General features: G+C 40.3%; 1 protein-coding gene across 1 annotated transcript in view; it reads right to left on the bottom strand.

The window, feature by feature from the left end:
- Nucleotides 1-7,089: 7,089 nt before the first annotated feature.
- Nucleotides 7,090-13,825, bottom strand: part of LOC311125496 (lysosomal cobalamin transport escort protein LMBD1-like) — a gene marked incomplete at its 5' end in the record, with an annotated part of 55,301 nt that continues 48,565 nt past the window's right edge. The window contains 2 exons of the mRNA XM_084199541.1: nucleotides 7,090-8,769; nucleotides 9,307-9,398. Coding sequence (XP_084055667.1) covers nucleotides 8,659-8,769; nucleotides 9,307-9,398 — 203 coding nt within the window. The remainder of the gene's footprint in view (nucleotides 8,770-9,306; nucleotides 9,399-13,825) is intronic.

The following is a 13,825-nucleotide window of genomic DNA, read 5'->3' as shown; positions in this document are numbered from 1 at the left end:
AAAGCCCTGGAGTCAAATGCTCAAAGTATTTGAAAGATATTTAATAGTATTTGAACCAAGGTTTGATATCTTGCTGCTTTAGTCCTTCATCAACGATTCAATCAACTCATCTTTCTTTTGCTTGTTGAACTAAAGAGCAAACGTCTTCTTAGATAGGAAGATGGAAATGAATACCACACTGTGGCATTGCGTGGTATTTCTGAATTGGCAATGTGCCTGAGAGGGTAGGCAGACTTCAGGCACTTAAACGTTGTTCTCACTTCCCACTATACTTGTTTCAACAGATACATCTAAAATTACTCTCCTAAAATGGCAGGGAGCTTAGCAACACTGTATTGCAGGCCCCACACTAACATACCACTTCGAATGCATCTAGGCTATTACATAAAAAACAAAAAAAATGTTTAGTCATTTAGCAGAAGCTCTTATCCAGAGCGACTTACAGTTAGTGCATTCATCTTAAAATAGCTAGGTGAGACAACCACATATCACAATCATAGTAAGTACACTTTTCATCAGTAAAGTAGCTATCAGCAAGGTCAGAGCTAGTAAGGAATATAATACAAAGTCAAGTGTTAGTTATCTATGTATTGGGCTAGCATTATTATCAGTTATCTATGTATTGGGCTAGCATTGTGATTAGTTATCTATGTATTGGGCTAGCATTGTGATTAGTTATATATGTATTGGGCTAGCATTGTTATTAGTTATCTATGTATTGGCAAGTATTGTGATCAGTTATCTATGTATTGGGCTAGCATTGTGATTAGTTATCTATGTATTGGGCTAGCATTGTGATTAGTTATCTATGTATTGGGCTAGCATTGTGATCAGTTATCTATGTATTGGGCTAGCATTGTGATCAGTTATCTATGTATTGGCTAGTATTGTGATCAGTTATCTATGTATTGGGCTAGCATTGTGATCAGTTATCTATGTATTGGGCTAGCATTGTGATTAGTTATCTATGTATTGGGCTAGCATTGTGATCAGTTATCTATGTATTGGGCTAGCATTTTGATCAGTTATCTATGTATTGGGCTAGCATTGTAAGGGGTATGCTAGTGTGCACACTGAAACATACACTCAGCTACATAGTTTCTACATATCTAAAATGAGTGTCCAGCAAATACAGGCCTGTGTACTACATCCACGTTGAGTCCAGTAAACAGTATGTACAACTATCTAGCTCTGGGAAAATATAGCTGTGGCATGTTGACAGGCTTGTTGACAGGGCCAAATAGTCTTCATTGGGGAACTGACTGTGGTAGACTGTGTCAGGTCCCAGCGGTTCTAGAGGGCAGAGAGGTTAACCAGGGGGTGTTTTACACAGCATCAACATAACCACACTGCTCCTGCTCTGCCTTGCCTGAATTCCCCCTCGTTGCCAGTGTTCAACTCTCCAGAGGCCTGCTGAAGGCTAGAGTAACACAGTGGAAATATAGTATGAACTAGAAGTCTGTCATCAGACAGCTAGGGGTCTCAGTGGAGGGACCCTACTGTAGTTCACTATGGCCTGGTGCCAGATCTGTTAGTGCTGACTGTAGGAGTATTGGAAAGACAGCACTAACAGATCAAATCAAATCAACTTGTATTTGTCACATGCTTCGTAAAACAACAGGTAGACTAACAGTGAAATACTTACTTATGGGTCCCTTCCCAACAATGCAGAGTTAAAGATACAAATATATATATATATTTAAATAGAAATAGTGACACGAGGAATAAATACACAGTGAATAACGAATAACAATAATGAGTAGAAAATAACATGTCTATATACAGGGAGTACCAGTACAGAGTCGATGTGCAGAGGTAAGAGGTCATTGATGTACAGTCGTGGTCAAACGTTTTGAGAATGACACAAGTATTGGTCTTCACAAAGTTTGCTGCTTCAGTTTTTTTTAGATATTTTTGTCAGATGTTACTATGGTATACTGAAGTATAATTACAAGCATTCCATAAGTGTCAAAGGCTTTTATTGACAATTACATTAAGTTTATGCAAAGAGTCAATATTTTCAGTGTTGACCCTTCTTTTTCAAGACCTCTGCAATCCGCCCTGGCATGCTGTCAATTAACTTCTGGGCCACATCCTGACTGATGGCAGCCCATTCTTGCATAATCAATGCTTGGAGTTCGTCAGAATTTGTGGGTTTTTGTTTGTCCACCCGCCTCTTGAGGATTGACCACAAGTTCTCAATGGGATTAAGGTCTGGGGAGTTTCCTGGCCATGGACCCAAAATGTTGATGTTTTGTTCCCAGAGCCACTTAGTTATCACTTTTGCCTTATGGCAAGGTGCTCCATCATGCTGGAAAAGGCATTGTTCGTCACCAAACTGTTCTTGGATGGTTGGGAGAAGTTGCTCTCGGAGGATGTGTTGGTACCATTCTTTATTCAAGGCTGTGTTCTTAGGCAAAATTGTGAGTGAGCCCACTCCCTTGGCTGAGAAGCAACCCCACACTGAATGGTCTCAGGATGCTTTACTGTTGGCATGACACAGGACTGATGGTAGCGCTCACCTTGTCTTCTCCGGACAAGCTTCTTCCGGATGCCCCAAACAATCGGAAAGGGGATTCATCAGAGAAAATGACTTTACCCCAGTCCTCAGCAGTCCAATCCCTGTACCTTTTGCAGAATATCAGTCTGTCCCTGATGTTTTCCCTGGAGAGAAGTGGCTTCCTCGCTGCCCTTCTTGACACCAGGCCATCCTCCAAAAGCCTTTGCCTAACTGTGCGTGCAGATGCACTCACACCTGCCTGCTGCCATTCCTGAGCAAGCTCTGCGCTGGTGGTGCCCCGATCCCGCTGCTGAATCAACTTTAGGAGACGGTCCTGGCGCTTGCTGGACTTTCTTGGGCGCCCTGAAGCCTTCTTCACAACAATTGAACCTCTCTCCTTGAAGTTCTTGTTGATCCGATAAATGGTTGATTTAGGTGCAATCTTACTAGCAGCAACATCCTTGCCTGTGAAGCCCTTTTTGTGCAAAGCAATGATGACAGCACGTGTTTCCTTGCAGGTAACCATGGTTAACAGAGGAAGAACAATGATTTCAAGCACCACCCTCCTTTTAAAGCTTCCAGTCTGTTATTCTAACTCAATCAGCATGACAGAGTGATCTCCAGCCTTGTCCTCGTCAACACTCTCACCTGTGTTAACGAGATAATCACTGACATGATGTCAGCTTGTCCTTTTGTGGCAGGGCTGAAATGCAGTAGAAATGTTTTTGGGGGATTAAGTTCATTTTCATGGCAAAGAGGGACTTTCCAATTAATTGCAATTCATCTGATCACTCTTCATAACATTCTGGAGTATATGCAAATTGTCATCATAAAAACTGAGGCAGCAGACTTTGTGAAAATTAATATTTGTGACATTCTCAAAACTTTTGACCACGACTGTAGATATGTACATATAGGTAGGGATAAAGTTACTAGGCAACAGGATAATAGACTGAGCTGTAGCAGTAGCGTATGTGGTTAGTGTGAAAGTGTGTGTGTGTGAGTGTGTGTGTGTGTGAGTGTGAGTGTGTGAGTGTGAGTGTGTGTGAGTGTGTATGTATGTAGCGTGTGTGTAATGAGTGTTGGGGTGTCAGTGTAAGTATGTGTGAGTGTGTGGGTAGAGTCCAGTGTCAGTGAAAAAGAGTCTGGAACCAGGCTACAAGACAACACAAACAGATCTGGGACCTGGCTTCAAGACAACACAAAAATATTTGAGACCAGGCTACAAGACAACACAAAAAGATCTGAGATCAGGCTACAAGACAACACAAACAGATCTGGGACCAGGCTATAAGACAACACACATATCTGGGACCAGGCTACAAGACAACAAAAACAGATCTGGGACCAGGCTAGTAGGTCAATCAAGCATCATTCACAGAAACTGTCACAGGGTCTACGTTCCAATATTCACACTAGCACACTCCTTAGAATGCATTCCAGGGAAGACTGGAACAGTGCCAGTGTAAGGGAAGACTAGAACAGTGCCAGTGGAAGGGAAGACTGGAACAGTGCCAGTGGAAGGGAAGACTGGAACAATGCCAGTGGAAGGGAAGACTGGAACAGTGCCAGTGGAAGGGAAGACTGGAACAGTGCCAGTGGAAGGGAAGACTGGAACAGTGCCAGTGTAAGGGAAGACTGGAACAATGCCAGTGGAAGGGAAGACTGGAACAGTGGAAGGGAAGACTGGAACAGTGGAAGGGAAGACTGGAACAGTGCCAGTGGAAGGGAAGACTGGAACAGTGCCAGTGTAAGGGAAGACTAGAACAGTGCCAGTGGAAGGGAAGACTGGAACAGTGCCAGTGGAAGGGAAGACTGGAACAGTGCCAGTGGAAGGGAAGACTGGAACAGTGCCAGTGGAAGGGAAGACTGGAACAGTGCCAGTGGAAGGGAAGACTGGAACAGTGCCAGTGGAAGGGAAGACTGGAACAGTGCCAGTGGAAGGGAGCTGTGGAGGACATTATATTCTATCCATTTTCAAATGCAACAATTCCACCTCCATTTAGACATTCCTTTCTGTCTCATTGTGTCATTTCCTTCCATGAATAAATTATGTTAATGTACCTCCCAACAAGACATCACTAACACAGTATAATATACATTATGTACCATACATCTCCCAACAAGACATCACTAACACAGTATAATATACATTATGTACCATACATCTCCCAACAAGACATCACTAACACAGTATAATATACATTATGTACCATACATCTCCCAACAAGACATCACTAACACAGTATAATATACATTATGTACCATACATCTCCCAACAAGACATCACTAACACAGTATAATATACATTATGTACCATACATCTCCCAACAAGACATCACTAACACAGTATAATATACATTATGTACCATACATCTCCCAACAAGACATCACTAACACAGTATAATATACATTATGTACCATACATCTCCCAACAAGACATCACTAACACAGTATAATATACATTATGTACCATACATCTCCCAACAAGACATCACTAACACAGTATAATATACATTATGTACCATACATCTCCCAACAAGACATCACTAACACAGTATAATATACATTATGTACCATACATCTCCCAACAAGACATCACTAACACAGTATAATATACATTATGTACCATACATCTCCCAACAAGACATCACTAACACAGTATAATATACATTATGTACCATACATCTCCCATCAAGACATCACTAACACAGTATAATATACATTATGTACCATACATCTCCCAACAAGACATCACTAACACAGTATAATATACATTATGTACCATACATCTCCCAACAAGACATCACTAACCCAGTATAATATACATTGTGTACGGTCAAGAAAACGTTTTATTCTCTGTAGAAAAACGTATGAAATAATGATTGAAACGGAAAGACGTTTACAAGACACCGTATACAGTACATCTTGTCAGAGCAATTGAGAATGGCAACCTATCAATTTACAACATTTTGTAAATGGCTCAGACATTAATGTCATAATGCTTGTAGCTTTATGATTCTTTTCATGTGATATACAATAGCCTTAGACCACTAGTTTGGCTTTTGAAAGATGGGACAAAAGCTGACCCAAAAAGGCATGATGGACAATGTAACATAAGATAATGTGAAACCAATAGCCCTCCAGCAACGTTGTGAGAGATTAGCTGTTCATCCATCCACAGTACATGTAACAAGTCCATCTAGAGTCCATTTCTGTGTAGAACACTAGCGATCTCTCCCTTCATCAGTTCATCAAACAATAAGGATGTTATACAATGAAGGCCAAGATGTCAAAACCAAAGTTCTCGAGTTGATTTAACTGGGAGAACCACTAACCCCATGCTGGTCTCTCAAAGGAACAACACAAATGGACCTCTTTTTAAGTGTAGTGATCTCAGCCAGCCTGTTTGTGAGTACTGCAAGCTCTGGGGTCTGTAAAAACCATGAATAAAACATTTTAAAGCATTGCCTAAAGGTCCCTCTGGTCAGGATGTCTGTTGTAGAAGATGGACTTTGACTGCCTCTCAGAGTGGGAAAGGTATTGTTCACTCTCTGTCCAACCCAAAGGACCACAACAATAGAATGGAAAACCAGACAAACAGGAATAAACAAACGTGACCTGTGCAGAATATTGCATTATTAAGTCACTTTCTAAGTGTGTTCTAAAACAGAAACAGAACCCTGACTGTGCATATATATATTTATATTCCAGAAGTTGCTCATTCTGATTTCTTTAGTTTCATTATGTGTGCGTATTGTTTTGTATTGTTCAGTATTACTGCACTGTTGGAGCTAGAAACATAAGCATTTCGCGGCACCTGCGATAACATCTGCAAATATATGTGTATGGACCAATAAACTGTGATTTGATTTGAGCTGTATATTGTGTTTTCACTTGTCAGTATTTCTGTCCCACCTTTGACCCATATCACAAATGAATGATGACCTTTAGTGTCTTATGAAAAACCTTTCAAAACGGCCGTGGTAGGAATCAGCTCATTGTTCCATAACTCAACAAAACCACACAATATTCCAGGATGACCATAGAATAGTATAGTACAGCAGGACATGTAGTTATTTATTGGGCTGCCTGTGTAAACACAGCCATAGTGCTAGTTATTTCTTCTCTGGATCCTTCCCATCTGTTGTGTGTGTTTTTCATGTTCTCACCTGGAACAGATGCAGTGCATTCTTGGACCAACCTACCAACCAGATGTCAGATAATTGGGCTGCTTCAGAGAATGAAGAGTGTGTATCTGTGTACAGGGGATAGTGGAGACTTAAGGTCTTTCTTAACACCAGTCTTTTTTTCTATAGTATGTAGCCCCAGGAATCACCACTGTGCTGATCCTTCATATTTTATATCTGTGTACACGCATTAGTACTAGAAGCCATTGATTAAGCTTCACCATGGTGATGACTAGAAGGTAAATAAATACTACAGCCTGCGATGAGTCAGCACTTTTTAATATCAACTGTACTAAAGCCGGCTACATGCCATCTTGTAGGTTAATAATGACCACTGTGACAGATTAAATCGATGCACTGGTATCTAGTACAGTGATGAAAAGTGCATGGTACACAAAATAAGATAGGCCAGCCTCTTTATTAACAGTTTTAAAGAGGACACAATAAATATCACTAATGTCTAGTCCTTGAGGAAAAATGGCTACGCCAACGCCAACCACAACTTCGAGGTCCAAAGCAATCCCTGAATTAACGTTAGAAAGTGATAGATTAACAATGTAAATACAGCAATAATAAATTCAGAATTTATATTTTATTCCAAATTCATAAAGTAAATTGACATCGTGATCAGTAGTCAAGTGATATTATGCTCAGTTCATCTTAAGATAACTTTACAGCAAATCAATGCAATAACAGTTAGTCAAGTTAAGCCCGACCAAACATGACCAAAACCAGGGATAAGAGAATATATATTTTAACCCCGCAATATGCATTATCCATATGGTATGAAATACATGCCCATATTTGTTGCTGTAAGTTAACATGCTGAATGTGCCAAGTAAGTGATCTTAAAAATAATACATTTGTTATAGGCTAAACATTTATCGAGCCATATATTACATAAATGCACATGACTACAAAAATGTGATGAATTAGAATAAATAAGAAACATAAAGTGAGCCTGGAATGTTTCCCCAACAACATCTTCTCTTTATATTACCCAGAACTTCCAGTACCACAGGATAAAGCTTGTTTAATAATCCACCATTTTGTTATCAACCATGGATCTTTCTTAGGGTTGCAAAATGTTGGTTACTTTCCCAAAATTCCCTGTTTTTATTCCTGATTGGAAGATTCACAGAATAGTGAGGGAATAAGCAGGAAATCCGTAATCCTCCCATTTAGAAAAATATACCCGAATTTTGCAACTTTAAATCTTTCTTTTTGGAAACATAAAAACATGGAATTGGTGCAGATGACGTTTGAAACAACAGGCAAATCCCCATAGTAATACAAATAGGGTTCCATCCCAAATGGCACACTAATCCCTATATAGTGCACTACTTTTGACCAGGGTCCAAAAGGGCTTTGGTCAAAATAAGTGCACTATATACAAAATAGGTGCCATTTGGGACGCAGGCAGGGTTCACATACTGCTCTGAACAAAGACACCTGACTGAACAAAGAACTAAAAAGTTGCCCTAATACTAAAAAAGCAACCTCACAATCACTCTCTCCCGTTATAATAAATCAGTACCAACACAACGTTGTGTGATATTAAGCAATCTCAGGCAGAAAACAGAAAACAAAAGTTCCAATTAAATTCATAGTTTCAAAGTTTTACTGCATTGTATGAACAATCCACTTGTCAAATTCTTATGTTATACCAAACCATTTCTAACAGAAACCATCATACAAGCATCCATTTTAAGATCAATCCGGTTTAAATGTCTCCTGGTCCATGCAGGTAGCAGACCTGGGTCATATTCATTAGGGCACACCGTTTAAAATAATTTCGAATACTTAAACTGTATTTGATTAAGCTTGCAATTTGCAGGTGAACCCACAGAAAAGTCCCGAACGTGCAAACCCCGCCCACACGGCACTCCCAGGCAGGCTAAAGCAAAAGTATTTAAAATATTTCAAATAGTATTTGATTGAACCCAGGTCTGGCAGGATGTGGTATTGTCAGTGGACATATTCATCTTCACTCATGTCAGAGTCGTCTGCCTCCACCTCTCCTTCGATCACTGATTTCTTCCCCTTACAACATGACACTACCAGGCCGATGAGGAAAACCTATAGGTGGAAAACATGGAAAGTTACAAATCAATCAATCAAACACCACCAGGCCAATGACGAGAACCTACAGGTGGAAAACATGGAAATAAGTCATAGGCCGTCTCCCAATACCCATACTAGCGTACTATATAAATAGAATGCGAAAAAATAACGTTTTATAGTATGTGACATTTTGAAAATAATACTCTGAATGCGTAATCTAATGCGCGATTGCACTGACTCCCGCCATTCATTCATTTTGGTACAGCCCGTCAATTTATCTGATTATCAGCTGTTGAAAAAGACGAGTCTAGATCAAACGCCGAAATTAGCATGCAGTTTAAGTATGTAGGACGCTAGTACGGGAGTCATCTTTAAATGTCCAATCAATTTAATAAATCAATCAATGAATCAATTGCAGCTCTAATTCTAGCAGCCTCAGCAGTACTCAGTAAATATGACCTGCCTTTACACTAGAAATTGCACTTACAGTCACACCATCAGTTATATTTTGGCAAGAACATTGTCAACCAAATCTTTGAGTTTCCAACATACCCCAATAAACACCCAGTTACCAAAGTAGTAGATGGTACTGAAGAACCAGAACTTGTGGAGGAAAAGGTACGATCTTGTCACTGTGCATTCGTCTGAAAAGAAAAGACAAAAAAACAGAAAGAAAATGAATGAGTCTTTGCTAACATTAGCATTAGCCTGACATCAGGAGATACATGTACAACTCTAACCTTAGTTCTCTAAACTTAATTTACACTTAACGTTTTGTGCGTTTGGAATGACAAATGTATATTAAATTACTCAAACATATATTTATATGTATATTTGTATGTTTCAACAGCACAACATGGCCAGCCTTGGGAGTTCACTGAAGTCACTATGGCTGCGTTTACACAGGCAGCCAAATTCTGATATTTCTTTCAATAATTGGTCTTTTGACCAATCAGATCAGGTCTTTTGACAATGATTGCGCAAACAATCAGAATTGGCCTTGCCTGTGTAAACGCAGCCATTATGTCTTTAAATGTTAAAGGATCTTATTCTGGGAGCAATTAACGCCATTATAGTAAATGGTAGCGACCCATCGCCGCCGCCATTACAAGGTAGCCTCAAGAGACTGCCTCCTACATAAATTACAGGCACTGCAGCATCTGTTTGAATCATGATGATAATGTAACAGTTAATGGGATGTAAGTAGGAGCCATTATAAACCAAATGCACTAAAAAGACCAGTCAGACCAAAAGACCAAAAAAAAAGATCACAAATTGACATCGTAATGGTTGTCATTGAGATTGCTATTCTAATGGTTGTAGGGTTCAGACTACCTTCTTATGATTTAGAAAGCAAAGTAACACCAAAAGCAGGGAAAGTAAGACCAGAAACTGGTGTGAATCTAACATCCTAATGCATTTATTTTAGACTACCTTCTTATGTATGAGTCAGTGTGTGAGGGGTTGGAGCACTGGCAAAGTAACAACCAACTAACAACCCTGTGTCCACGAGCGATATTCTCAATCCAAGGCGAGGCAGATAGAACAGGTTTAAGTACGTTTCACATCAAGTGTTACTGCGAGGTTAAGATGAAGCAGAGTGATTGGACCCTGTAAATTGATTTCTGGGGGGGGGGGGGGGCATTAATATATTTCAATATCTTTGCTTTTAATCAATGTTATTATTCTAGTTATGAGTTTACTAAAAATGAAAGAGTTCCTCACTACAGTATGTAGCAATGTATTCCATGAAGTGGGAATATGGAGGTATTCACATGTAGGTTTTGGTTTTCATGTTGAAGAAACATTGATGTAAGAACCAATAGGGTGGGTTGGAATGGGTTCGTATCAGTTTCAACGGTCAATGAACCTTAATAAGAAACGCAGAGTGGCAGTGTATGTACGATTAAGTGTGACAAAGCAATCACTTGCATGCAGTCTTATTACCCAAGCAGAGCACTTGCTGTGCAACTGTGTTAACTAACGATGGCCCTGTCCTCACTTAAGGCTACAATCTGGGATCTGAAAATCTGTTCAATGGTCATTCCAATTCTTGATATGTACCCATTGATTCTTAAAAAAATAAAACGTAGGAATTCCCCTTGCATTTGCGAGGGGTTACATTTCCCTAGCCCCATCCCTCAGCTGTATACCAAAACAAGTGGCAGGGCTACCCTTTTTTTTGTTTTTCAAATCCCAGAATGGAACTTTAAGTGCCCCTGTCCTGACTTATGTGCCTTAGAGGGGCTGTTAACGCCGTAGAGGAACCCAGCCTCGGGCTAACTGTGTCACGGTAACTGAAAAAGACAACAACTCTTCTGGTAAAGTAGAAAGCTATGTCACTGTCACTGTGGATCGGGCTGAACCCTGGATAACCTTCCAGGTGAAGTCACAGCTCACAGAATCTTAGCCATTAACACAACTCATATGTCATAATGTACTGCAGACCTATACGTAATACATGGTGTTTTTATGTCATACAGTACCAGTCAAAAGTTTGGACACTCCTACTCATTCAAGGGTTTTTCTTTATTTTTTAAATATTCTACATTGTAAAACAATAGTGAAGACATCAACACTATGAAATAACTCATATGGAATCATGTAGTAACCAAAAAAGTGTTAAACAAATCAAAATATATTTTAAATTTGAGATTCTTCAAATAGCCACCCTTTGCCTTGATGACAGCTTTGCACACTCTTGGCATTCTCTCAACCGGCTTCATGAGGTAGTCACCTGGAATGCATTTCAATTAACAGGTGTGCCTTCTTAAAAGTTAATTTGTGGAATTTCTTTCCTTCTTAATGCATTTTTTAATTTTTTAATTAATTTAACCTTGATGTAACTAGGCAAGTCAGTTAAGAACAAATTCTTATTTACAATGACGGCCTACACTGGCCAAACCCGGACGACGCTGGGCCAATTGTGCGCTGCCCTATGGGACTCCCAATCACGGCCGGTTGTGATACAGCCTGGAATCGAACCAGGGGGTCTGTAGTGACGCCTCAAGCACTGAGATGCAGTGCCTTAGTCCACTGCGCCACTCGGGAGCCCATCTGTTGTGTTGTGACAAGGTAGGGGGGGTATACAGAAGATAGCCCTATTTGGTAAAAGACTAAGTCCATATTATGGCAAGATCAGCTGAAATAAGCAAAGAGAAACAACAGTTCTTCATTACTTTAAGACATGAAGGTCAGTCAATATGGAACATTTCAAGAACTTTGAAAGTTTCTTCAAGTCCAGTCGCAAAAACCATTAAGTGCTATGATGAAATTGGCTCTCATGAGGACCGCCACAGGAATAGAAGACCCAGAGTTACCTCTGCTGCAGAGGATAAGTTAATTAGAGATACCAGCCTCAGAAATTGCAGCCCAAATAAATGCTTCACAGAGTTCAAGTAACAGACACATCTCAACATCAACTATTCAGAGGAGACTGTGTGAATCAGGCCTTCATGGTCGAATTGCTGCAAAGAAACCACTACTAAAGGACACCAACAAGAAGAAGATACTTGCTTGGTCCAAGAAACATGGACATTAGACCGGTGGAAATGTGTCCTTTGGTCTCCACATTTTTGGTTCCAACCGTCGTGGCTTTGTGAGACACGGTGTGGGTGAACGGATGATCTCCGCATGTGCATTTCCCACCGTAAAGCATGGAGGAGGAGGTGTTATGGTGTAGCGGTGCTTTGCTGGTGACACTGTCTGTGATTTATTTAGAAATCAAGGCACACTTAACCAGCATGGCTACCACAGCATTCTGCAGTGATATGCCATCCCATCTGGTTTGGGCTTAGTGGGACTATCAGTAGTTCTTCAACAGGACAATGACCCAACACTCCAGGCTGAGTAAGGGCTATTTTACCAAGAAGGAGCGTGATGGAGTGCTGCATCAGATGACCTGCCCTCCACAATGCCCCAAACTCAAACCAATTGTGATGGTTTGGGATGAGTTGGACCGCAGAGTGAAGGAAAAGCAGCCAACAAGTGCTCAGCATATGTGGGAACTGCTTCAAGACTGTTGGAAAAGCATTCCAGGTGAAGCCGGTTGAGAGAGTGCCAAGAGTGTGCAAAAAAGCTGTCATCAAGGCAAAGGATGGCTACTTTGAAGAATCGCAACGTAAAATATTTGTTTTAACACTTTTTTGTAGAAAATAGTAAAAATAAAGAAAAACCCTGGAATGAGTAGGTGTGTCCAAACATTTGACTGGTACTGTATGTACCGCAGGCTTGTATCTTAGCAACAACACATCTCAAATGTACTGCAGGCTTGTATCCTAGCAACAACACATCTCATATTTACATTTACATTTTAGTCATTTAGCAGACGCTCTTATCCAGAGTGACTTACATGAGCAATTAGGGTAAGTGCCTTGCTCAAGGGCACATCGACAGATTTTTCACCTAGTCGGCTCGGGGATTAGAACCAGCGACCTTTAGGTTACTGGCACAACGCTCTTAACCACTAAGCTACCTGCCGCCCTCATATGTACTGCAGGCTTGTATCTTAGCAACAACACATCTCATATGTACTGCAGGCTTGCATCTTAGCAACAGCACATCTCATATGCTCTGCAGGCTTGTATCTTAGCAACAACACATCTCATATGTACTGTAGGTATCTACCTAATATAGGATGTTTTAGTCACAGTTGACAGAATCTTAGCAACAAACACAGTTAATGTACTGTAGGCTTAGATATATATCTAAATAATATGTTTAAAGACAGAGAGGTGAGGGACTGGATGGGCATGCCAGCAACTGCTGCTGTTTTCTTTAGAATTTAAAAAAATAAAATAATGACTGAACTGTAAGGTAGAAAATCACAATTTTAGCCAAAACGATAGAGAAACAGTTTGACCATGAACTATCATATACAGTGTTGCACTAGAATCTGGCTAGGAGATTTAAGGTGACTTCAAAGCGTGTGCTAAGGAAAGAAAATCCAAGTTGTCACAGAAATCCTTTCTAAGGCACAACCCAAACCAACCATGCAAACCATCTTAGACTGTCCCTACAGCTATAAATAAGGTTGTTATGTGTGTGTGTGTGTGCAGACAAGGAGAATCCT

This window comes from Coregonus lavaretus (assembly GCF_964263955.1).
Source record: "Coregonus lavaretus genome assembly, contig: HAP1_SCAFFOLD_1320, whole genome shotgun sequence".
In the NCBI taxonomy this organism is placed as follows: Eukaryota; Metazoa; Chordata; class Actinopteri; order Salmoniformes; family Salmonidae; genus Coregonus; species Coregonus lavaretus.
This window is presented reverse-complemented; position numbering and strand designations above follow the sequence as displayed.